The following is a 26,462-nucleotide window of genomic DNA, read 5'->3' on the forward strand; positions in this document are numbered from 1 at the left end:
AACTTCAAAGGATTCGGTCGGAATAAACCCACAAAGTCAGCATCCCGAACTTTGTCCAGATTTTCGTCTTTTCAAGATGCTGATTTTGTGGGTTTATTCCGACCGAATCCTTTGGAGTTATGGGAAAATTTTAGATGGTAATTGAAGAGGACATTGTGGACTTTCCAATGGTATCAAAATTCGATAGTTTTGATGGTCGAAAGTTGCCAAAAAATTGCCTTAAAAGTCGCCCAAAAAATCTGAAAATCTGGGCAGATTTTCAAAATTTTTGGGCAACTTTTAAGGCAATTTTTCGATCGAATCCCTTGGAGTTATAATGAGATTTTAGGTGGTAATTGAAGAGGATATCGTGGGCTTTCCAACGGTATCAAAATTCGACATTCTTTGTGGTCGAAAGTTGTCGAAAATTTGTCGTAAAAGTCACCCAATTATTTGAAGAGACGAGTGGTGAATGAGTAATTATATGAAAAGATGAGTAAGTATTCAGTAATTTGTGAAAGATGAGTGAGCAAGTAGTAATCAAGTCTAAAGTTTAGTGATTATTGGTTAGAGTGTGAAATGTTTGTTCAGTTCTTCGCTTACAGATTCAGCAGCAATAGTATAGTGTTTGAGTTGATGGCATCCATTGTACGTATTCAGTGAATGGATATGGCCGGAAGACACCATTCCGCCGCCCCCAAATCTCTTCGATCTCCGCTTATTCTCTTCACACTCTTACTCTTGGCTTTCTCTATCCTCTTCTACATTTTCTCCCCTTCCCCAACATTTCCACGCAAGATCCACTCCACTCTAAACCCTAATGTCGATTACTCCTTCGTATCCTCCCTCGAGAAATTCCTGATCAACTCCAAATCTCGCCCTACACTTCCCGATGATACGGTGACTGCTACAGTGACCCAACAAGATGCTGGAAAACTGGATGATTTGATTTCACGAAAACAGACTGAGAGGCTTTATGATGATTCGTTTTATCCCCTTTCTTCACCTATTAGGGTTTATGTTTATAATATGCCGTCGAAATTTACTTATGATTTGCTGTGGCTGTTTCGAAATACGTATAAAGAAACGAATAATCTGACTTCCAATGGTAGCCCTGTTCACCGACTAATCGAACAAGTAATTCTTTATTTTTAATTCCGAATGTTATTTTTAACGATTTCACGTGAGGTTTTTTTTATTTGATTTTTATTTTAAATATGGGTTGGTGATTTTTTGTTGTAGCATTCAATTGATTACTGGTTATGGGCCGATTTGATAGCGCCCGAATCTGAAAGGTTGTTGAAGAATGTCGTTAGAGTTAACAAGCAGGAGGAAGCTGACTTTTTCTACATTCCATTTTTCACTACGATTAGCTTCTTCTTGCTGGAGAAACAACAATGCAAGGCGCTTTACAGGGTGTGAGTGCGTTCCCCATAATACTTATTCCTTTTAGTCTTTCCTCTTTTTAATTTGCTTGGTTATGAATCTTGCAATTATTATACTAAGTTACTAACAATGGAAACCATTATTGAATTACCTAGAATATTAATACACCCACTCAGGTAGTGAGTTTGTGCATTTTTAATGGTTTATCTCTTGCAATTGATTATAAAAGTTGTCAATTGGAAACTTCCACTTCTCGGCAAAAATTATTCGATGATATCCTGTACTGGTATATAACATTCTGTCAGTTGCTTAATCTCTTATAAAATTTTATGCAATGTAAGGGTAATTTCTGAAGTCTCCAAACTCTCCTCTTAATACAATCTAAAATATACTATTTGACAGGAAGCTAAGCTACCGATAATCATTATAAAGGTTCCATTTTGAATGTAAATAATCCATCTTCTATTGGTGTTCTTTTTGTTGTTATTAAGTTATGCATGCCTAAGATTTAACATGTCTTGGCATTGTCTGAAGTATATATTTTTCATGTGATGAGATCCAAGAGGATGCTGAGAGTGTGTTGATCATGTAGTGATGACTTTCTTTCGGGACTTTAAAGTGTCTGTAGGTGCAAATTATTTGTTTGCATAGAGGGGTTTCTCTCTATCTGTATCTCTAGGTATCTAATTATAAATGTATGATATGATGATGCCAGATATCTTGAATTTTAGAAAGTAAGGCCAAATAATAGATTCTTTGATAAGGACTGGAAAACAGATTCTGTGAGATATTGTCCTGTGACATTGTTGAATATATTTACACCAACACTTCTCTTAGAACTTTACTTGACCTGTTTATCTCTCTAATCAAGCAATTGCTGTAAAATTATTAAAGTCCAGATTTGTCCTAATCATACAACTGGAAGAAATATTTTGCAATTTGTGAATGTAGGAAGCTCTGAAGTGGGTCACAGACCAGCCAGCATGGAAGCGGTCTGAGGGCAGAGATCACATACTTCCAGTTCACCACCCTTGGTCATTTAAATCAGTTCGCAAATTTATGAAGAATGCGATTTGGCTCCTTCCAGATATGGATTCAACAGGAAACTGGTGAGCATTTGACTTGAGGGTAGTATACTAAATATATGAATTTATTGCCCCTGATATGTAACTGTTTTTGGCTTTTCAAGGTACAAGCCTGGACAAGTTCACCTTGAAAAAGACTTAATACTTCCATATGTTGCCAATGTCGATTTGTGTGATTCAAAATGCGTTTTGGATTCAAAGAGAAACATACTGCTATTTTTCCGTGGGAGGCTGAAACGAAATGCTGTAAGATTTGTCCCTTGGATCAAGAAATTTTTTTTTTTTTTTTTTCTGTTTTGATGGTTCTAATTTTCCTGGTAAAAGCCTGTCTATGGTGATTCAGATGGGGTAACGAAGGATGTGAGAGGGGGTGGGTTGGGTTATGGGAGCAGTAAGGTTGTTGTATTGAAGTGCCCTAGCAATCCAATTCATTGGGATTTGGGACTGGAATGTATTTATTTCATTTCCTGTCTTTGTCAGTCAACTGCTTTGAATTTAATTTGTATGCTTCCAGGGTGGGAAAATCCGTGCTAAACTTGTGACAGAACTTAGGAGTGCTGATGATGTGGTTATAGAGGAGGGCAGTGCTGGAGAGGCAGGAAAAGCAGCAGCTCAAAGTGGCATGAGAAAGTAATTTTTGAATTTTATGCCTAATGATGTTTTAGTGTTGTAGTCAATAAAAAAAGTGTTTTCTGATCTATTTAGTTGCTTCATTGGTGAGCAGATCTGTATTTTGCCTTAATCCGGCTGGTGACACCCCTTCGTCCGCTAGATTGTTTGATGCAATCGTCAGCGGGTGCATTCCTGTTGTAATTAGTGATGAACTGGAGCTTCCTTTTGAGGGAATACTTGACTATCGGAAGGTATGCCTGTATTGTTCAAGGTTTGGCCATTCAAATTGTTCAATGCATCTCCTACACTAATGACTTGAGTTGATGAATTGGAATAGAAAGGGTCGGCATAGGATATTCTTAATCTAAAATTTCAGTTTTTCGATTCTGTACTTGAAAGAAATATTAGGCCCCGTTTGGTTCCCATTTTTGGGATAAAATGTATTATGGAATAGTGGTTTTTTTTTTTTTTGGAGAACGTATGGTTAGAAAGTAAGGAAATTTTTTTGAAATATGTGTATAATTATTTTATAGAAGAATATGCGGTTAAAAATGAGTTTTAAAAAAATGCATTCTTGCAAAAATGGGGCTCAAACAGGGGCTAGGATTTCAGAAGTTGATTAAAGAAATTAATTAGATGGCTTTGAGAAGATTTCCCCCACATGAATATAACTTCCTCTGTTTAACCTGCAGCTTTGTTAAAGAACTGTATCTTACATTTTTCTACATTAAGAAGATACTTCACAAGGCTTTTGTTTGGTGAAAGAAGCTATTGTTTTACTTGCAGATAGCTTTATTTGTTTCTTCTGGTGATGCAATGCAGCCAGGATGGCTCTTGACATTTCTGCGAAGTGTTAGTCTTGCTCAAATTAGAGAGATTCAATTTAATTTAGTCAAGGTATGTGCATCTCCAAATTGTTAAGATAGCTAATCTCACTCCCCATGCTTCAACTTTTAAGTCGTATTGGAATTAGGTTTGCAGTGATTTCTTCTTACACCATTTATAATATATGAATCAAAATTCCAATCCTTGGACACCATGTTTTCAGCGACTTTGATTCATTTTTGAATGGTGGATCTAAGTTGGTAAACAACGTGAAACTGAATTGAGTTTAAATGTCTTTACATTGCAGCACTCTAGACATTTCTTGTATTCTCATCCTGCTCAACCAATGGGGCCGGAAGACTTAGTTTGGAGAATGGTGTGTCACTCTATCTATATTCAATCTTAATATGCTGCCATCATTATCTTGTGCTATTGTTGCCTCAATGTGTAAAATGTTTGTACAAGAAGTGCAGTATGAAGAGTTGGTTTTTGACACAGTTGACAGTACCATTGTTGGATACTAAACATTTGAATGTCTGAATTTTATCGGTAGGACTGATGACTTGGTGTTGGCCCCTTGTATTAGAGTAGAATATACTGGATGGACCCCTCTTATGGGTGTCTCTTTTTAAGTTCTAGATTTTCTCTCTCCCTACTTTAGAGGGGATGGATGAGCAGTCACTTTATGTAATAAAAGGGATAATTTTTTTGGTGTACCCTAGATTTAGACAATTAGTATTGACCACTGTTAGAAAGGCATCAATGTGATTCTGAATGTTTATACTTTCATATTGAGTTTTCTTAAGAAGTGAGAAATGGAGATAAAGTATGGATATATAATGTAGCATCTTTCTTAAATATCTAAAAAACATGCAGTAGGCCTCACGAACATCAATAATCATGAAAAATGGCAATACTGGTAGTCTGATAATATGATAAAAAGAATCATTTGCATTGAGCGTGTTCTTGTTTGGTTGGGGGTGGACTGTCTCTCTTCATAGCTTGCCGGTATTTTGTAGCTTGCTTAGATTTTGATTCCTTAAGTACTTTTTATTATACTGGTGTTTCAATATCCGAGATGTGAAATAAAAGTCTTCTAGGCAGGCTTCTAAGTTCGAAACTAATAATTTGATTTCTGGTGGTGTGAACAGATGGCCGGTAAGTTGGTGAATATGAAGCTTCATGTACGGAGATCGCAGCGCGTGGTGAAAGAATCAAGAAGCTCGTGCACTTGTGAGTGTAGACGTCCCAATAGTACAAATCCTCATCTCTTTTCTTAATTGATTATTGCAGTTAGCTTCTTCTTGTTTTCCCTTTTCACGTCTTGTGCGTGTATCTCTATTCTTGGAATAATCTAGTGTACGACCCACTATTTGGCTAAAATGTTTTGTATAACTCAACTTTAATTTTGTCTCATTTAATCTCCAGATATGATTCAACTGTTGCACACTTATCCGCAATAGCATATTGAAATATATTTTAATCTTTAGTCAGTATGCGATGAGGTATTGATTCGATTTAACTAGCTAGATGTTACTGTATCCATCTCAAATAGTATTCGTTTGGGAAAATCGATCATCCAAATCTGCTGATGGTTGTTTATTTGCTTGGGAGAAAAAGAAAGAAAATGATTTGGGATGCAAGGGGGACAGGTCAAGGTATGTGGCGTTTTAAACTTTTAGGGGGTGCTTGAGCCACATTATTTTGGTAATAATGCATTCTTGAATAGTGTATTGATGGGAAATGTGTGGTTAAAAAATAAGGAAATTTTTTTGATTTGCGTGTAATATTATTTTATTGAAAAATGTGATTGAAATAATATCAAATTACTGTTTAAGAATGCATTTTTTTGGAATAATGTAGTTCAAACAAGCCCTTAATTGCGTAGATTACGGAATTTGGGGCCCACAATGTTAGAACACGGGACGTGCAAACCATGAAAAGTATTTCAGCATTCCCGGACCCGAGAACATCTAGAAACCGTTGAATTTTAACTTTCACCTGGGCAGCAGCATTTTTCTTTTTCTTTTTTCTTTCCCCCGTCAGTGGATGCTTTAGTTAGGAAAGACACACTTTCAAATAGATGATGAATGCAAAGAAGTCGAGGAAGACTCGGCATCGTGCATGATGAATGCAAAGAATGCGCTGCCAATTCGAATGGATGATGAACTGAACCCTGTCCAAGCAAAGCTTGGTTTTCTCGTGCCATACCGAATATTGTACGAGAAAGCCGACTCTTTTGTACACAGATGCCATTGCTTGTGCTTTGTCTCAGCTGTAAAGCACAATTATGGACCAACATGCTTCTCATTAAAATCTCAGACGCACGTTCGAACAGCAAACTTTGTAATTCTCTGCTTTTAGAAAAATTTACAGGTTTTGGGCTCGTATTATTCTATTTGTACAAAAATATCCTCACAGAATCTTACCAGAAGAGATTCATGTATGTGGGGCCCATGCTTTGATAAAAAAAAGGCCAAAAACAAATCTCTCACCCTTGTCTATATTAATTGTGTGATTCATCCTTCTGGTAGTGTAGAAGAGTTGTTTGGGTCCGTCCTTGGACAAAGAATGGCCAACAAATTCCGAAACACTAAAATCATCCTTAAAGCAACAACCTTTAATCATAAACAACAAATTCAGATCAAAGATTGCTTCGAAATTGTAAAAATAAGCAACTAATGAAAATGTATTGAAACTATTGAATTATAACCATTGAACCAAAATTCGAATAACTTTTGCCCGAAAAAATATATAGAACTGACACCAAATGGGATACAACTTTTGCCCAAAAAAAAATATAGAGCTGGCACCAAATGGAATAAATACAACATTGAGAGGATCACTTTCTCATGATCTCATCAATACAAGTTGCGATAAACACATAAAAAAGAAGTAACATAGCATACCTGAATTCTGAAATACAGAATTGTTATATAAAAAAATGAAACAAACCCGATTTCTGCACAACCTGTGACGTAGTACATATTAGATCTATTTTAAATTGCTGATCGCTACCTGGTGAGGCCATTTCAGCAGTCAGTTCAAACATTCCTCAATTACATTGTCACAAGCTGTATTCCCTAAATTATAATTTAATTACTCTACACCCAACAAATGTTTCCTTGAGCAGCAAATCCATGGTGCCTGATCGTGGTGCCTCCACTGGTCATCACTTCAAATACAAATCAGATCTTGGAGTGAACTCCAAGTGACCAACCCCGACAAGTTAAAATCCGTGATACTTGTTTATGCAGAAAGATTTTCCGACAGTTATGAGTCCACCATCTCATCTTGTATCTCACTGGGTGCAATTAGGCCTGGAATGCAAAGCATACGTTGTCGCTCCCTTTCTCGATGGGCAGCAGCCTCCTCTGCATATAGATCTTTGTTGTCCTGCACCATGGTTTTATAATTGAAATAAGATTTGCAACATGCCAATAGAGCAAGATCAAAAGACCAGATAACTTTCATGAAAAATGCTAATGGCATTTTCTGTATAGGATTTAATAGTACTGAACTATATTATGGAAGAAAAAGTACATAAAATCAAACTTCTCTCTGATATCAGGAGAGACAGCTTCAAGCAGTATTAGTCATTTTCGAATTTCTCAATCAAATTCATTATAAATGAATCCTAACCTCAAACTATGCATTTCCATCCAAGATGAACAAAGGGCACAAGTCTTTTACAAACATAAAAAAGATGCATGCAGAACCCGAATGAGATTTTTCTTTCATGCTTATCTTGGACTTCTCAACTGTAACCCAAAAGATTGGACTGATAAAGGAAGGGAATCAGAAGGAAAAACTCAACATTTTGCCACCCAGAGGACTTAAGGAAAAAAGGATAAGTAAAATGAATCATCCAAAAGTCGAACACTCCATCCAAGACAACCAAACACAGAATTCATCCAAGGTTTTATAAATGTAAAAACAAATTGTCACCATGAACTGAAGTGTCCACACTTGTCCTTAATTCTAAAGTATCACTTGAAAAAATTGCAGGAGGAAAAAAAAAGCAAAAAGAAAAACATTCCATTACCTGAAAGATCCCAAAAAGGTTGGGGGTCGGGGAGGAGTAAAACAAATGGAAGACATTCCTTGTGGTCGATGAACCATTAAAATTAAACATATATAGAAAGCAGGATAACTTCTCAACTGTAACCCAAAAGATTGGACTGATAAAGGAAGGGAATCAGAAGGAAAAACTCAACATTTTGCCACCCAGAGGACTTAAGGAAAAAAGGATAAGTAAAATGAATCATCCAAAAGTCGAACACTCCATCCAAGACAACCAAACGCAGAATTCATCCAAGGTTTTATAAATGTAAAAACAAGTTGTCACCATGAACTGAAGTGTCCACACTTGTCCTTAATTTTAAAATATCACTTGAAAAAATTGCAGGAGGAAAAAAAGCAAATAGAAAAACATTCCATTACCTGAAAGATCCCAAAAAGGTTGGGGGTCGGGGAGGAGTAAAACAAATGGAAGACATTCCTTGTGGTCGATGAACCATTAAAATTAAACATATATAGAAAGCAGGATACAGGGTACTAAAGAAAACAGAAGCATCTTTGACAGATGGATATGTAAACAGAAGCCATGCCAAGCAATGCTTGTAACGGAGCAACAATTCACCTGGGCTGAAAATTCTTTTGATTGCACCAGAAAATCTCGTATGTGATTCTGGAGTTATATTTAGAATGAGAAAAGAAAAACAAAGCTTTGTTGAAGTTTAAAAGTATTGCTGCAGCAAATGAAATTGAGACCAATGTATTTTGAAGCAAAAGACACTGAATTAATTTCTTGCACATCAGAAACATTAATTTAAAGCTTGATTAATAACAACCCACTAAAATCATGGTCCTAAGACTACCCCACGATTACAAACATGAATAACAAAAAAAAAAAATAACCAACACCAAAAAACAGGAACAACTTTGAAATAGTCAACTAAATACCACCACATCAGCAGTCCTAAACACGTTTTGTAACACTCCTCCTTGCTTTAGGAGCTGCAAACGCCAAGTTTTGTCCTCAGAAATTCTAACTTGCTAACTGGCAGTGGCTTGGTGAAAACATCTGCAATCTGATCTTCTGTTTTGCTGTAAAGAAGAACAACATCTCCATCTTTCTGTACTTCCCTTAAGAAGAATAATGTTAAAATGCTTAGTCTTCCCATGAAACACAGGATTATGAGAGATAGCAATAGCAGCTTGATTGTCGACAAGAATCTCCATGCTTTCCTTCTGCTTCAGGTTAAGATCATTTAAAATCTTCTCCAGCCACAACTCTTGATTAACAGCAGCTGTTGCAGCAAGAAACTTTGCGTCAGCAGTGGATTGAGCTACAGTTTCTCATTTTTTGAGCTCCATGAGAAAACACCAGAACCAAGTGTGAAATAGTAACCTGAAGTGCTCCTCGTATCATCAATGGAACCTCCCCAATCACTATCTGAGAAACCAACCAGCTTGAACTCTTTGCTCCTCTGTGAATTTAATGCCAAAATCACATGTGCCTTTGACATATCTAATCATCCTCTTTGCAGTCCTGAGATGCCATTCGCTTGCATAGTGCGTAAATCGAGACAAAATGCTTTCAGCATTTAAAAATGTCAGGCCGAGTTGCTGTGAAATACATGAAGCAGCTAATCAGACTTCTGAAATATGCCTGATCAATCTTATCTGTTCCATCTTCTTTACATAGCTTTTCCTTTTGGTTCATAGGAGTGCTCATTTCTTTGCATTTTTCGAGTTTAAACTTCTTTAAAATCTCCTTGGCATATTTCTTCTGACAGATGAAGACTTCATGTTTATTTTGTTAAATTTCCATTCCAAGAAAGAAGGTCATCAAACCGAGATCGGTCATCTCAAAAACCTCCATCATCTCTTGCTTAAACTGCTCCACAAGACTTCCGTTGTTTCTTGTCACGAGTAGATCATCCACATATAGTGAGATGATAAGAATGTCAGCTTTATTGTGCTTGATATACAATGTTGATTCAGATAAGCTTTTAGCAAATCCCAAGTTCTGCAAATGTTCGTCAATTCTACTATACCAAGCTCTTGGAGCTTGCTTCAATCCGTAGAGTCCCTTTTTAAGAAGATAGACCTTATCTTCTTCTCCTTCCTTCACATAGCCTTCCGATTGCTCTATATAAATCTCCTCCTGCAGAAAACCATTCAAGAATGCTGACTTGACAGCTAACTGGTACAGCTTCCAATTCTTTTGTGCTGGAACGGTGAGTAAGAGCCTGATGGTATCGAGTCTAGCTACTGGTGCGAAGGTATCTGAGTAGTCCACACCAAGTATTTAGGCATATCATTTGACCACTAGTCTAGCTTTATGCTTGTTGATTGAGCCATCAGCATTAAGCTTGGTTTTGTACACCCACTTGACTCCAATTACCTTTCTGTTTTGGGTTCGATCAACCAACTCCCATGTTTTGTTCCTTTCAATCATGAACAGCTCTTCCTTCATTGTGGGAATCCAATTTTGATCCGTCTTGGCTTCTTCATAATCTACTGTGCCTCTGACAGGAATGTCATCCACCATGTCTCCTTTGCTTCATTCTGCTTTATCTAAAACAGGAAACTTGAGCTTTTGCTCTTTTGAGGCTGGATCCATCTTCTTTACATCATCCCAATTCCATTCTTCGTCTTCCATAAAGTGCACGTCCCTGCTTATAACAATTTTTCCAGTTTGTAGCTGGAAAACTTTATAAGCTTTTGTAACTGAGCTATAGCCAACGAAGATGCCTGGAAGTGCTCTTTTATCTAGTTTATCTCTCTTGAGCTGTGAAACATGAGTGAAGCATAGAGATCCAAATATTTTAAGGAAATTCAAAGATGGTTTATAACCATACCATGCCTCAAAGTGATGTAGTACAACTATTTTCTAGGAGTTTATTTTCTTTTTAGTTTTATTGTGTTAGGACTTTTATTTTATTGAGAATTTTAATCAGATCAAAGTTTCATTATTTTCATAGTTTAATTAGATTAGAGTTTATTAGTTTCCTTATATTAGTGTTTTAGTACTATTAGGAACAGGAATAATTTGCCTATAAATATAGAAGCTACTGTACAATTTTCAGACAATTATTCATTATTCAATCAATAGAAGCAGATTATTCCTATATCGTTTCATATTTCTTTCGTTATAATTCTTATTACAAGAATTCAAACACACTTTCGTACCAAAATTGGTATCAGAGCCAGGATGATTGATGTAGTAAAACTACAATGGGATTCCTACTACAATTGTATTTTATATTTTCTAGGAGTTTATTTTCTTTTTAGTATTATTGTGTTAGGACTTTTATTTTATTGAGAGATTTAATTAGATTAGAGTTTTATTAATTTCATAGTTTAATTAGATTAGAGTTTATTAGTTTCCTAATATTAGTGTTCTAGTACTATTAGAAATAGTAATAATTTGCCTATAAATATAGAAGCTACTGTACAATTTTCAGACAATTATTCATTATTAAATCAATAGAAGCAGATTATTCCTATATCGTTTCATATTTCTTTCGTTATAATTCTTATTACAAGAATTCAAACACGCTTCCGCACCACAAAGGGTGTTTGATGCTTCACTGCTCTCATGAGAAGCCTGTTTTGCGAAAAAAAAAAAAAAAAAAACAGTGTTTGCTGCTTTGCCACAAAACTGCTTCGGTAGGTTCTTCTCATATAGCATACATTGTGTCATCTCCAATATGAATCTGTTCCGTCTCTCACTTACTTCATTTTGTTGCGGAGTGTATGGAGCGGTTAATTGATGTTGGATGCCTTCCTCCTCACAAAATCGGTTGAATGATTCATAGGTGTACTCCTTACCAATGTCTGATTTAAGAGTTTGTTTAAAGTTCCAGAAGACTTGAGCCACCTCTGACTTGTGCTTCAAAAAGAAAATCCAGCACATACGGGTGAAATCATCAATGAATGCAGCATACTAGAGACTATCTTTCAGAGAAGGCGTTCTTTGTGGGGCTGCAATGTCCGTATGAATTCATTGCAGCTTCCTTGATGCTCTCCATGTTGCCTTGGGGAATGATTTTCTGCTTTGTTTTCCAAATTGACATGCTTTACAGTTTGGAATTTGATGATCAAGTTCTGGAAGGTCATTTGCCATCATCTTGGATTTCATCTGCAGCAACCCCTGATGATGATAGTGCCCGAGCCTCTTATGCCATACTTCTGCGATATTTTCTTTGATTGGGAAAGCAATTTGCTCCTTCTCCAATGGATTTAGAGCAAAGCTTTTTCCTTTCATTTTTACTTTGAAAATACCTTGGCCAACTGCATCTTTAATCAAGCAACATTTGTCTTCGAACACAACTTTATAACCTTTTTCGATTAGTTGTCCAACACTTAACAAGTTTTGATCAATTTCAGGGACATATAATACTTCAGAAATGAACTTTCAACCTGAACAGCTCGAAATTGCAACTGTTCCTTTTCCTTCCACAATTATGTACTTACAATTTCCAATTCGAACTTTTGACGTGTTTGTGCTCCTTAGTTCCCTAAATAGATCCTTTTCATGTGTCATGTGGTTAGTACAACCACTATCAATAAGCCAACTCTCACTTGATTCAATGCTAGAGAAACATGTAGCCACGAACAGTTGATCATCCCCCTCTTGATCAGCAAGCTGTGCCTCTTCACTGTGTTGTTGATTTATGTTTTTGCAGATCACAGCTTCATGCCCCATCTGTTTACATTTAGTGCATTTGGCGTCTGGTCTTCTCCAGCATTTAAAATGTGGATGAGATTTTCCACCACAATGTTGGCATGGAGGATGAGAACCCTTTTTTGTTTCCAGCTTTGCTCCTATTGTTGTTTGCCGTGAATTCTCCATTTGAGCCTTGATACCTTTTGCCCTTATTTTTGTTGTTGTTAATGATGCTTGACAGATAAGGCTCCCTCAACATCATCTTCCTGTCTCATAGCTTTTCTTTGCTCCTGTGCTAGCAATGCATTCAACAACTCTGCCAGAGTGATTTTTGACATATCCTTAGTGTTTTCTAAGGATGTAATTGTGGCCTCAAATTTTTCAGGTATTGTTACAAGGATTTTTTCAACAATCCTTGATTCTGGCAGAGATGAACCAAGTAGTCTGACTCGACTTGCAATGTTGAGCAACCTGTCAGAATACTCTTTGATGGATTCAGTCTTCTTCATCTTCTGCAACTCAAAGTCACGTACTAGGTTCAGCACTTGCATCCCTCGGATCCTTTCATCTCCGTCGTATTTGGTCTTGAGATAATCCCATATCTCCTTTGCTGAATTCAGAGACATAATACGAGTGAAGATGGTGGAAGAGACTGCAGTAAACTAGCAGGCCTTTGCCTTTGATTTCTTTATCTTCTTTTCCTTCTGCGCTTTGATCTGTGCCATGGTGGGTTTGTTCGGAAGTGCAGGGATTTCATAGTCTTCTTCCACAGCTTCCCAAAGAGCCAAAGCATCCAAGTATGTCTCCATGCGTACTGCCCAAATCTGGTAGTTGTCTCCATTAAACACCGGCGAAGCAATTGAGGAGAAACTGGCTTCAGCTTCCATGACGCGTCAAACTTACACCCAGATCCCTTAAGAAGAGGGCTCTAATACCAATTGTAGTTATATTTAGAATGAGAAAAGAAAAACAAAGCTTTGTTGAAGTTTAAAAGTATTGCTGCAGCAAATGAAATTGAGACCAATGTATTTTGAAGCAAAAGACACTGAATTAATTTTTTCACATCAGAAACGTTACAATATAAAGCTTGATTAATAACAACCCACTAAAATCATGGACCTAAGACTACCCCACAAAAAAAAAATAATAATAATAACCAACACCAAAAAAAAAGGAACAACTTTGAAATAGTCAACTAAACACCACCACATCAGCAGTCCTAAACACGTTTTGTAACTGAAAGATCAGTTTGTGACTCAAAGAGACCGTTTGGAAAGGATCCTTGATCTTAGCCCTATAATTTTGGTCACACTACCAATCTACAGGAGTAAATCATGGACACGTTAATCTCAGCTCTAAAATCATGGATAATCAACTAGTCTACAGCCACAAATCATGGACACGGTTGCTGTAAATTTGCTGCTATTCCTTGTATATTGATTCACTATTAATAGGCTTCCTAGTATAGCTTTTTGGTTTATGTATATATATAATTTGCTGCCCTCATTGCAATCCGTGTACAAAAGCCAAACAATTGTAATACACAAAGTATTTTCTTACAGCAGAACATCTGTCCTTCTTTATCATTTGTTATTCTTTATGGCATCAGAGCGTTTTGACTCTAACGAGTATGATCCGTCCGCTTCCGCCATGACTTCTCCGGTTGTCTCTCACCCCACTGGTGGTCAGACTTCTGAACAACATTTAATCTCCATAAACACTAGCCAATTACAGCGCCTCACCACCTCCAGCCACCCAACCTGGCGTGCTACTTTCTCTTCCCTCCTCTTTGGGTACGGTATTATGGGGTATCTTGATGGAACCCTCCCATGTCCAGCTGTACCCACCAAAACCATTTCGACAAACGATGTTGCTGCTTATACTTGCTGGTTTAGACAGGATCAGCTCTTCTTGAATGCCATCTTGGCTTCTGTTTCGGAACAAATTGCTCCTTTTATTGCTTCAACAAAAACCTCCCGTGACGCTTGGGACAAGCTTTCTCACTTGTATGCCAACAAGTCACGAACACGCGTCATGCAACTTAAAGAGGCACTCACTCTCATGCAACGTGGTGACAAACCCATTACTGACTATCTCCACAGTATCAAATGCATTGTGGATGAATTGCCTCTCATTGATACTCCTCTATCTGATGATGATATTACACTCTATGTCTTGCATGGACTAGGTCTTGATTATCGTGACATTGTTGCTTCTATCCGCACTCGCACCACTTCCTTGACATTCGAGGAATTGCACGACATGCTAGTTGGTCATGAGACATATCTTAAGCGCCTTGAATCTGCCATCAATACGCTGATTGTTACAGCGAACCCAGCAACACGTGGCAATTTCACCTATCGTGGCCATCGCAAAAACTTCACTCGAGGCACTTCATCGAGTCAGACCCGACTCCACTCATCCTGTGATGGTTTTCGCAAGCCCAAGTGCCAATATTGTGATACTCTTGGCCACACTGCTAAATCTTGTCCAAAGCTATCTACCTCGACCTCTGGTGTGGCCAACTTCGTTGGTAAATCACTTGCTAAAAACAAAAAAATGGTTGGTTGACTCTGGTGCTTCTCACAACATCACATCCGATTTATCTAACCTCTCCATCCACTCTGAATATGATGGCACTCATGAAGTAGTAATTGGCGATGGTAAAGGTTTATCAGTTACTCATGTTGGCTCTCTTATCCCTCGCGTTCATTTCATATTACCAATACTTTATGTGTTCCTGAAATGCATAAGAATCTCATATCTGTGCATCATTTTACCAAGTCCAATAATGTACAAATTGAATTTCATCCTGATTATTTTTTTGTGAAGGATCGGACCACGGGGGCGATACTGCTACTCGGTGATTGTGAAAATGGTGTTTATCCTCTTCCGCCTCTAGCCAAAACACAGTCATCAATTATTGCCAATGTGGGTGAGCATACCTCCACCGACACTTGGCATCGTCGTTTGGGTCACCTACTCAGAAAATTGTTTCTCACATTGTTAAACAATTTTCGCTTCCTTTACGTAATTCTGTTCCACCGAATAATTGTACCTCATGTCGCCTCAATAAAAGTCATAAATTACCTGTTGGTACTAGCTCCATTGTAAGTCATAATCCTCTTGAACATATCTTTTCCGATGTTTGGGGTCCCACACAAATTCAATCCTCTGATGGATATCGCTATTATGTAATCTTTATTAACCACTATACTCGCTACTGTTGGTTTTTTCCCATGCACCAAAAATCTGATGTCTATCAAATTTTTCACTCACCTAAAACTTGTGTTGGAAAAGCAATTTGATCACCCAATTAAAAATTTCTACTCAGATAATGGTGATGAATATATCAAGTTAAAGACATATTTTCTAAATCATGGGATCAGCCACCTTACCACTCTACCTCACACACCCCAACATAATGGCATCTCAAAGATACGACATCGACATATTGTTGAAACCGGAATGACCCTCCTTACGCAAGCTGCCTTACCCACTATATATTGGCCTCATGCTTTTCAAACAGCTGTGTACCTCACTCCCATCCCTAGCCCTAAAATATAGTTCACCTTATGAACGTTTGTTTGGGACATCACCAAATTATCTCAAATTACGGACATTTGGTTGCTTATGTTTTCCTTGGCTTAAACCTTATACTGGTCATAAGCTAGGCTCCAAATCTCGTGCCTATATTTTTCTTGGATACTCTACCTCTCAGAGTGCATATAAGTGTTTAGATTTAGCAACATCTCGACTTTATCTTTCCCACCATGTACAATTCAACGAAAATGAATTCCCTTCTCTCTGCTTAAAGCCACCTTCTGATCCTATCCACACGAGTCCACCCACTGTGGTCTCGCCCCACCTATCAATTATTCCAATAGATATGCCCAACACATCCTCTAATCCTGTTGTTGAGTCCTCCCCAAACCCAACTCGTTCACTTCACTCTCAGCAGCAGCCCTTGGATCCGAGTCCTTTGCAGACTACATTAGCCACTTCTCTAGATAGTAACCCAAGTGCTACATCTGGCCCATCAGAACCTGCTGCACCTGTTCGTACTCATGGCATGATTACACGAGCCATGAATAATAGCTACCGACCCAAGCAGATATACTAAGTGTCTAAATATTCACTGCCACCTACTCTTGAGCCCACTTGTGTATCATAGGCCATGAAGGATCCTCTTTGGCGCCAGGCTATGAGTGAGGAATTCACTTCCCTATTGAAACATGGAACTTGGACCCTTGTCGAGAAACTTCCTCATCATAATCCCATTGGTTGCAAATGGGTGTACGCATCAAGCGGAAACCAGATGGCAATATTGATCGTTATAAGGCCAGATTAGTGGCTAAAGGGTTCCACCAACGACCTGGCTTGGATTATAAAGAAATTTTTTTTCCTGTAGTCAAACTAGCTACAATCCGCGCGATACTTACTCTTGCCGTGTCTAGGGGTTGGCCTCTTCGTCAACTAGATGTCAACAATGCATTTCTCCATGGCACTTTGACTGAGGAAGTTTACATGGCACAACTAGTTGGTTTTGTTGACCCCAACGTACCTCATCATATATGCAGCTTCATCGCTCTCTCTATGGACTCAAACAAGCCCTGCAGGCTTGGTATCATGTATTAAGTGATTGTCTCACAAAAATGGGGTTTACTCAATCTAAAGCCGACTCCTCCTTATTTATATATCATATGGATGATCTAACTACATATTTTCTCATTTATGTGGATGATCTCATTCTCACAGGAAATTCGAGCACTTTTATCCAGGAGGTTGTCACTTCTTTGGGCAAGGCCTTCTCTCTCAAAGATCTTAGCCCATTAAGTTTCTTTTTGGGTGTTGAAGTTATCCCCACCACAGACGGTATATTTTTATCTCAGCATAAGTATATTAGGGAATTACTCTCTAAAACAGGCTTTGACAATGCGAAAGAGATTTTGACCCCAATGTCTACCTCTGATGTTCTCCGCCTGGATGATGGCACAACCTCTATTGATTGCGCGGAGTATCGTCGAATTATTGGTTCACTTCAATATCTATCTCTTACAAGACCTGACATTGCTTTCCCGGTGTCTCGCCTTGCTCAGTTTATGCATAGACCAACGGTGACACATTGGACAGCAGCTAAACGATTATTGCGTTACCTCAAAGCGACTCTTTATCAAGGTCTACAGTTCGCAAAACTAAAGGTCTTCATCTCACTGCATACTCCGATGCTGATTGGGCAGGCAATATGGATGACCGAACTTCCACTTCAGCCTACATCATTTATCTTGGCAACAATCCTATATCCTGGAGCACACGAAAACAGTTCGCTGTTGCGCGCTCCTCCACCGAAGCTGAATATCGTGCTCTTACAACTACTGCTTCGAAAATAGCATGGCTCACTTCCCTCTTTCAAGAACTACAGGTGACTCTCCCTGCTGTACCAAAATTATACCGTGACAATATTGGTGCCACTCAGCTCAGCTTAAATCCTGTTCAACATTCCCACATGAAGCATATTGCCATTGATATTCATTTTGTTCGGGACTATGTTAACAAAGGCCTGCTCAATGTATCTCATATATCTACCCGTGATCAACTTGCGGATCTCATGACGAAGGCTCTTTCAAAGACTCGCTTTCAAGAGCTTTGCACCAAGATCAGTGTTGCAGAAGGAAGCACCGTCCTGCGGGGGCGTGAAAATGATCCTTGATCTTAGCCCTATAATCTTGGTCACACTACCAGTCTACCGGAGCAAATCATGGACACGTTAATCTCAGCTCTAAAATTATGAATAATCAACCAGTCTATAGCCACAAATCATGGACACGGTTGCTGTAAATTTGCTGCTATTTCTTGTATATTGATTCACTATTAATATGATTCCCAGTATAGCTTTTTGGTTTATGTATATATATAGCTTGATGCCCTTATTGCAATCCGTGTACAAAAGCCAAATAATTGTAATACACAAAGTATTTTCTTACAGCAGAACATCTGTTGATAAAGTGCATAAGGGATTAGAGTTCATGGCAAAATGGGACTATCACAAGGCAAAAGGGGCAAATGATTTCATGATGACTTTGGGTTTGCTCGTTTTTGGCAAATCACTAGTCTAATTTGATTGGATCCGAGCCAAGGAATAAAACACAAAGTTTGATCGGGCAAAATCCATCGTTTAGGCCTTCGTTTAATCGTTTTTGCTATTTATGGTAATTTTCATTTTTGCAATATCTCTTTCCATGAAATTCGGATTTAGATTCCGTTTGTTGGAGGATGATCCCGAAGACAAGTATTTTTCATCTTAGTAATTATCTCATATTTTCCATTTTTGGGAAAAAATATCTTTTATTTTATTTTATTTTCCGGATTTTCCTCGGTTTTTCTACTATTTAATCAATTGTAAGCCCTTAGAGGCAGTAGTTCTGGAATTCAATAAAATCTTCCTTGAGAATTTTCTCAATTTGTGATTGTTCATCTTCCCTATAATATTTTCGCTACGTCAGTTGGTGTCAGAGTCGAAATCGTTCCTTAACCATGCCGCCAAGGAGACGTCCTGAAGCCCGTGATGCCCCGGTAGAGGAGGTACATAGACGTGATGAAGTCGCACAGCTACGTCAACAAGTGAAATTGCTGACACGGCAGATTGCTGCGTTTATGCTGCAGCAGCCTGCGCCTACAGGCCAACAGCTTTGGGATTCCGAAGATGAGAATCCATTTGCACCGCTTGAACAACCATTAGATCTGCCAGTTCACCGGAGAAGGGGTGGTCAGGAGGACAACCGACGTTGGGAATCAGGATTTAAGGTGGATATTCCAGAATTTCATGGTGGGTTGAGTCCAGAGGAATTCTTGGATTGGGTGACTGCAGTGGAGGAGGTCTTGGAGTTTAAAGACGTTCCTGCCGATAAATGTGTGCCTCTCATTGCAACGAGGCTTCGTGGGCGAGCAGTGGCGTGGTGGCAGCAGACTAAGATGACAAGATCCAGGCTGGGGAAACCTAAGCTTGCATCGTGGGACAAATTGAAGAAACATATGAAGAAACAATTTCTGCCTTACAATTATGTGCGGACCATGTACCAACAACTACAGAATCTGCGTCAAGGTGGGAAAACGGTTAGTGACTATACCACGAATTTTTATATGTTGATTACGAGGAACAAGATGATGGAGATGGAGGAGCAGTTGGTGTCACGGTACGTAGGTGGTCTTCGTCCCCAAATACAGGATACTCTCAATATGTTTGATCCTGTGACAGTTTCTAAAGCACATCAGAGGGCAATACAGATAGAGAAGCAACAGTCCAGGAAAACTACTAGTCCTTTCATTGCAGGGAGTTCTTCTAGTAACCCACAACAGCAGGTGGCACGTCCTGGTAATCCTACCCAATTTGGTCCTCCTAGAACAAATCCTGCCCCGCAACCAACACGTCCTGGGGTTGGTATTCGTTGTTTTGGATGCGGAGTTATAGGCCACAGGTAGTCTGAGTGCCCAAAGAATCCGCGCAGGGGGCTCTTTGTTGATGAGGGAAATGACGATTATGAAGGTTCGCCTGTATTTGACGGTGAGGGCGGAGAAGAAGCAATAAAAGAGGAAGAGTTTGTGGTTGGTGACGTGGGTCAGTCACTGGTGGTGAGGAGGAGTTTCTTGACTCCTTTGGAGAATAACACTGATTGGTTGCGTAATAATATCTTTCAATCAACATGTACTGTTGGAGGGAAGGTATGCAAATTTGTTATTGATTCTGGTAGTTGCGAGAATGTGGTGGCTGAGGAGGTCGTTAAGAAGCTGGGTTTGCAAACTGAGAAACATCCCAAACCTTACAAATTAGCCTGGCTGAAAAGAGGCAATGACGTAGAAGTGTCTCAACGTGCTAGGATCAGCTTCTCCATCGGACCTACCTACAAGGATCAGGTCCTATGTGATGTAGTAGAGATGGATGCATGTCATTTACTATTAGGGAGGCCGTGGCAGTTTGACAGGCACTCACTGCATGATGGATATACCAACACGTACAGCTTTCTGTTTGGGGGAAAGAAAATTGTGTTACTACCGGATAAGGGTTCAGTACAAACAGTTGGGAACAATGCCAATTTACTGACCAGAAAGAAGTTCGAGATAGAGATGGAGGAGTCTGGGGTAGTGTATGTACTGATTGGAAAGTCGATTGACAGTGAGCATGAAGTCCGTCTTGCAGTTCAGCCATTGCTAAAGGAGTTTCATGAAGTTTTCCCAGTAGAGCTTCCTGATGGACTACCACCACTGCGGGATATTCAGCATCAGATTGACTTGGTGCCTGGAGCTGCCCTACCTAACCGAGCGCATTACAGAATGAGCCCCACTGAGCATGAAGAGTTGCGCAGCCAAGTTGAGGAGCTTCTGGCAAAAGGACACATCAGGGAGAGTCTTAGTCCTTTTGCTGTTCTTGCTCTTCTCACACCGAAGAAGGATGGCACGTGGCGCATGTGCGTGGATAGTAGGGCAATCAATAAGATTACGGTGCGTTACCGCTTTCCTATTCCCCGCCTAGATGACTTGTTGGATCAGCTTACCAGTGCTTGTGTGTTTAGCAAGCTTGATTTAAAGAGTGGGTACCATCAGATTCGGATCAGACGTGGGGATGAGTGGAAGACCGCATTTAAGACGAGGGAAGGATTGTACGAGTGGTTAGTCATGCCCTTCGGCCTCTCAAATGTGCCCAGTACATTTATGCGGGTTATGAATCAGGCTCTTCGCCCATTCATCGGTAAATTTGTTGTGGTCTACTTTGATGATATTTTAATTTATAGTGCTAATGATGATGAACATGTTCGACACCTTCGGGAAGTTCTTTCAGTTCTTCGCAGGGATAAATTCTATGCTGCAGTGAAGAAGTGTCCCTTTCTCACTGATGGTGTGGTGTTCCTCGGTTATGTGGTGTCGAAGGTGGGGTTAGCAGTTGATACATCTAAAGTAGAGGCGATAAGTCAATGGCCACAGCCCAAAACCGTCACCGAGGTGCGGAGTTTTCATGGCCTTGCTTCCTTCTATCGCAGGTTCATACCGCATTTCAGTAGCATCATGGCACCAATTACAGATTGCATGAAGGATGGTAGGTTTCAGTGGACTCACGAGGCAGAGTCATCTTTCCAATTGATTAAGCAGAAGTTAACTACTGCTCCAGTTTTGGTGCTGCTTGACTTTACCCAACCATTTGAGCTGCATTATGATGCTTCGAAAGTGGGTGTTGGTGGTGTGCTGAGTCAGAACAACCGCCCTGTTGCATATTTCAGTGAGAAGCTTTCTGGCTCGAAGTCTCGGTATAGTACTTATGATGTGGAGTTCTATGCAATAGTCCAGGCCGTTCGACATTGGCGTCACTATTTGTTCCATAAGGAGTTCATTTTGTATACGGATCATGATGCCCTTAAACACCTTGGTACTCAGAATAAGGTTTCTGCTCGACATGCCTCTTGGATTGCTTATCTACAGCAATTTACTTTTATGATCAAGCACAAGGCAGGTGCCCTTAACAAAATTGCGGATGCGTTGAGTAGGCGCCAAACGCTCCTTACAGAAATGTGAGTGGAGGTTCCAGGTTTTGACAGGGTGTGTGACTTATATGCTACTGACCCATACTTTTCCCATGTTGTCCAGAAGTTGCAGGAGGGTGTGCAGTCGGAGTTTACATGGGTTGATGGTTTTCTTTTTCATGGCAATCAGTTGTGTGTTCCAGAGGGTAGTTTGAGGTTGAAGATCATTCAAGAGTTGCATAATGAGGGCCATGTGGGTCGTGACCGAACATTGCAGCTTGTTGCTGCTTCTTACTTTTGGCCATCATTGCGCAAGGATGTCAGCAAGTTTGTGGAGCGTTGTAGGGTTTGTCACTTGGCCAAGGGCAAGGCGACCAATGCGGGCTTGTATATGCCCCTACCTATCCCAACCCAGCCTTGGACAGATATGAGCATGGATTTCGTTGTGGGGCTTCCCAGGACCCAGCGTGGTTTTAATTCAATCTTCGTAGTGGTTGATCGGTTTTCAAAAATGGTACATTTCATCCCCTGCAAGAGGATGCTGTCAATGTAGCCTTACTGTATTTTCGTGAAGTTTATCGCCTTCATGGACCGCTTACATCTATTGTGTCCAATCGGGATACTCGTTTCCTCAGCCACTTTTGGCGCAGCCTATGGCGCTCTGTGAATACACGGTTGGACTTCAGCAGTGCATATCATCCTCAAACAGATGGTCAAACAGAGGTTGTTAACCGTTCCTTAGGTGATTTACTATGTTGTTTGGTTGGTGATCACATTAAGTCTTGGGATCAGAAATTGTGTCAAGCAGAATTTGCTCACAATCATGCTGTTAACCGAAGTACAGGTTTTAGTCCGTTCCAGGTGGTGTATGGCCTTGTTCCTCGTGGTCCTCTTGATCTAGTTCCAGTTTTTACTTCTGTTAAAATGCATGGTAAGGCCGAAGACTTTATTCAACAACTGCACCAGGTTCACTCACTGCTGTCGCTGAGTATAAGCGTGCTGCGGATCTCAAGCGCCGACATGTTGAGTTTGAGGTAGGTGACTTTGTTTGGGTGGTGTTAACAAAGGATCGTGTTCCTGCTCATGAATACAACAAGCTTACTGCGAAGAAGATTGGTCCATTGGAGGTCATTAAGAAAATCAATTCAAATGCTTACCGTTTAAAGCTGCCCAGCCATATTCGTACCTCCGACGTGTTCAATATCAAGCATTTGGTGCCATTTCATGGTGATAATTCTGGTGATGATGATGATGAAGCTCCTTTCCCGTCAAATTCGAGGGCGAATTTCTCCCACCCTGGGGAGAATGATGAAGTGCATAAGGGATTAGAGTTCATGGCAAAATGGGACCATCACAAGGCAAAAGTTGGCAAAAGGGGCAAATGATTTCATGAGGACTTTGGGTTTGCTCGTTTTTAGCAAATCACTAGTCTAATTTGATTGGAGCCGAGCCAAGGAATAAAACTCAGTGGCTTTGGCCCTGACGCAAGGCCAATTTCGGGCAAAATCCATCGTTTAGGCCTTCGTTTAATCGTTTTTGCTATTTACGGTAATTTTCATTTTTGCAATATCTCTTTCCATGAAATTCGGATTTAGATTCCATTTGTTGGAGGATGATCCCGAAGATAAGTATTTTCCATCTTAGTAATTATCTCATATTTTCCATTTTTGGGAAAAAATATCTTTTATTTTATTTTATTTTATTTTCCGGATTTTCCTAGGTTTTTCTACTATTTAATCAATTGTAAGCCCTTAGAGGCAGTAGTTCTGGAATTCAATAAAATCTTCCTTGAGAATTTTTTCAATTTGTGATTGTTCATCTTCTTTATAATATTTCCGCTACGTCATCTGTCCTTCTTTATCATTTGTTCTTCTTTACCGTTTACAAATTGGGTCACCTGAAAAGATCCATTCAGTTAGTAATAATGCCTTGTAATATTGAGCTTGTATATAAACAACGCTTTTCAAATCTTATCTTCTATACCTCAGTTGTCGTATTGGGAAAGGAAGTACTCAAAAGTTTAATGGTGTATTCACAGACAAAACAACCGTTGACCTCGAAAATTGGACCTTCCACGTGGCCAACTGAGAGCTACTCCACGTATTCCTCCCTGCGCACAATCAATGCACGGTCAGATGCACACGGCTGGGACCAGCGGGGGCGGTGGCGGTCGTATACACTTCGACGATCAAGTCAGGTTCAGGTGGACGGAACAGTGCCCGAGGGTTGTGCAAAATAATGAGGGGGAGGAGAAAATATATATACTTGCTATGGAGTACTATATAGTAAGAGTTTCATTACCTTTGCCTCTTGCTAACCCTTGGGTATTTATAGGTGGAATGAACCGTTGGATGTGAGACACGTGTATACGTCTGACGATATGAGGTATCTGCTCATAGGCATCAATCAGCCGCGTCTATAGAGTGGGCGGGTAATTGCTTCTCCTGAGTTGAGTTAACATAAAGTTGATAAATCACATCAACTAGCCTCATGGAGACGTCAAATCAATTTAAACCTTAGGGGCAGAAAGGATCTTGGCAAAGATCCCCTTCTGAAATTGGCGGCAGATTCGCCTCGGCCTCAGGGGCGAGGGTGCTTTGGTCAGTTCAGCAGGATTGCCTATGTCTCGTAGTGTGATAGAAAGTCGTTGACATTGGGAAGATCACTTCGGGTGGGTGTCTATCAGATCGAAGTATGTGATGGTAGACATTTCGAGGTGATTCAGATAGGGGCGTAACAAGGGTCCCCCAAGTCCAGGTATGAATATTTATATCATGGGTGGACTTGCCTTCCCAACTGGATGTGTATGACTCGGTTCGTGGACAGTGACCTGTGGGAGTTTGTGGGCCGATCTTCTGTGTTCACTGAAGCGATGATCTTAGGCAGATGCTCTAAAGCTTCGCTACTGCGTAAGGAAAACAATCACTCATGTGAGACCGAAGTGCTGCAAGACTGGATGATGCGTAGGAAGAAGGTCAATGCAGCGACCGAGGCGATGACCTACAGTAGACTCACTTCAGGTGCGTCTAAGCTTTGTAAAGTTGAGTGAGGAGCCAATCTGCCACTGGTGCGCTGACCTACAGGGGACAACGCGTTGGAAAGTTTAGGAGGGAACGTAGCGACCGAGGCAATGACCCACAGGGGACTCCACATCAGGTGCGTCTAAACTTTGTAAAGTTGAGTGAGGAGCCCATCTGCCACCGGTGCACTGACCCACATGGGACGACGCGTTGGGAGATGGCTAAAATTTTGTAGAGCTTAGGAGAGAACGCAGCGACCGAGGTGATGACCCACAGGGAACTCCGCGTCAGGTGCGTCTAAGCTTTGTAAAGTTGAGTGAGAAGCTTATCTGCCACCGGTGAGCAGACCCACAGGGGACGATGCGTTGGGAGATAGCTAAAACTTTGTAAAGCTTAGGAGGGAACGCAGCGACCGAGGCAATGACCCACAGGGGACTCCGCGTCAGGTGCGTCTAAGCTTTGTAAAGTTGAGTGAGGAGCCTATCTGCCACCGGTGTGCTGGGACGACGCGTTGGGAGATGGCTAAAACTTTGTAAAGCTTGAAACGTAGCGATCGAGGTGATGACCCACAGGGGACTTCGCGTCAGGTGCGACTAAGCTTTGTAAAGTTGAGTGAGGAGATCGACCCGAGGCTGGCATCTAACGTTAAATGATTTGACAGCTGCTGCGTATTTTTAAGGTGATAGTTGGGTGCCATGCCCATTCCCCTAAAAGGCTGCTGCAGCTACTTATTGTCGACGACTGATGGTGATCGAGGTGACGCGTTTTATCCGAGCGTGAGGTCACAGCAAAATCTTAGGCGTAGATCAAATCTGGCGTTTCATTTCAACAGCCTAGATTGATGATGCGACGGATGGCCTAGATTGATTGCATTTGAATTCAACGGCTGAGATCAGCTGGAGTGTTCTATAAAAGGTGGACTTTGAGCGTCTTTGAAGCTTTTCACCCTTGTGCAAACAGAAAACTCACTTTGCTCTCAAATCATTCGAGATTTTCGGCATTTTTTGAGCGTTTTCGACGAGAAATATCAATTTTCGGCTACTTTACATCATTTCTTGACCATTTTCGGCTGGGGAAACCTCTAAATCTGCAAGTTTCAGCAACTTTTAGGACCTTTATTTTCTGAAAAAATGGCTTTTGAGGGAAGTTTCGGTTCAGGGAGGGAGCTAGAATTAGTGAGGATGGACGAGCCCATTGTGGCGACTTCCTCTGATATAGCTGAGGCGATAGTAGGGGGAGAATATATGAAAGAGGCCGGATAGCCCGGTTAATACTTCTGTGCACGGGGGGGCGTCTGATTACCCCTCCAAACTAAAGGAGGCCAACCTAGAGAGACTTAGAGTAGAATATAGGATTCCAGATAGCG

The 26,462-nt window shown here is 40.2% G+C and overlaps 1 protein-coding gene and 1 pseudogene across 1 annotated transcript; one reads left to right on the forward strand and one right to left on the reverse strand.

Moving 5' to 3' along the window:
* Positions 1 to 566: 566 nt before the first annotated feature.
* LOC111393995 (probable arabinosyltransferase ARAD1) lies at positions 567 to 5,370 on the forward strand. Its single transcript, XM_023019790.1, has 9 exons — positions 567 to 1,116; positions 1,222 to 1,395; positions 2,317 to 2,474; positions 2,555 to 2,696; positions 2,965 to 3,080; positions 3,175 to 3,313; positions 3,849 to 3,959; positions 4,195 to 4,263; positions 5,039 to 5,370. The coding sequence occupies exons 1-9, from the start codon at positions 643 to 645 to the stop codon at positions 5,165 to 5,167; spliced, it is 1,512 nt and encodes a 503-aa protein (XP_022875558.1). The 5' UTR covers positions 567 to 642; the 3' UTR covers positions 5,168 to 5,370.
* Positions 5,371 to 6,946: 1,576 nt separating this feature from the next.
* The window catches only part of LOC111404342, a 31,130-nt pseudogene continuing 11,614 nt past the window's right edge, over positions 6,947 to 26,462 (reverse strand).

This window comes from Olea europaea, chromosome 1 (genome assembly GCF_002742605.1).
Source record: "Olea europaea var. sylvestris chromosome 1, O_europaea_v1, whole genome shotgun sequence".
NCBI lineage: Eukaryota > Viridiplantae > Streptophyta > Magnoliopsida > Lamiales > Oleaceae > Olea > Olea europaea.

Bases quoted from the DNA above. Each gene is read 5' to 3' on its own strand.
- LOC111393995 (XM_023019790.1), top strand. From the start codon at position 643: ATGGATATGGCCGGAAGACACCATTCCGCCGCCCCCAAATCTCTTCGA. The intron at 1,396-2,316 runs GTGTGAGTGCGT...TTGTGAATGTAG, and splicing joins AATGCAAGGCGCTTTACAGG to GAAGCTCTGAAGTGGGTCAC. The intron at 3,314-3,848 runs GTATGCCTGTAT...TTTTACTTGCAG, and splicing joins GAATACTTGACTATCGGAAG to ATAGCTTTATTTGTTTCTTC.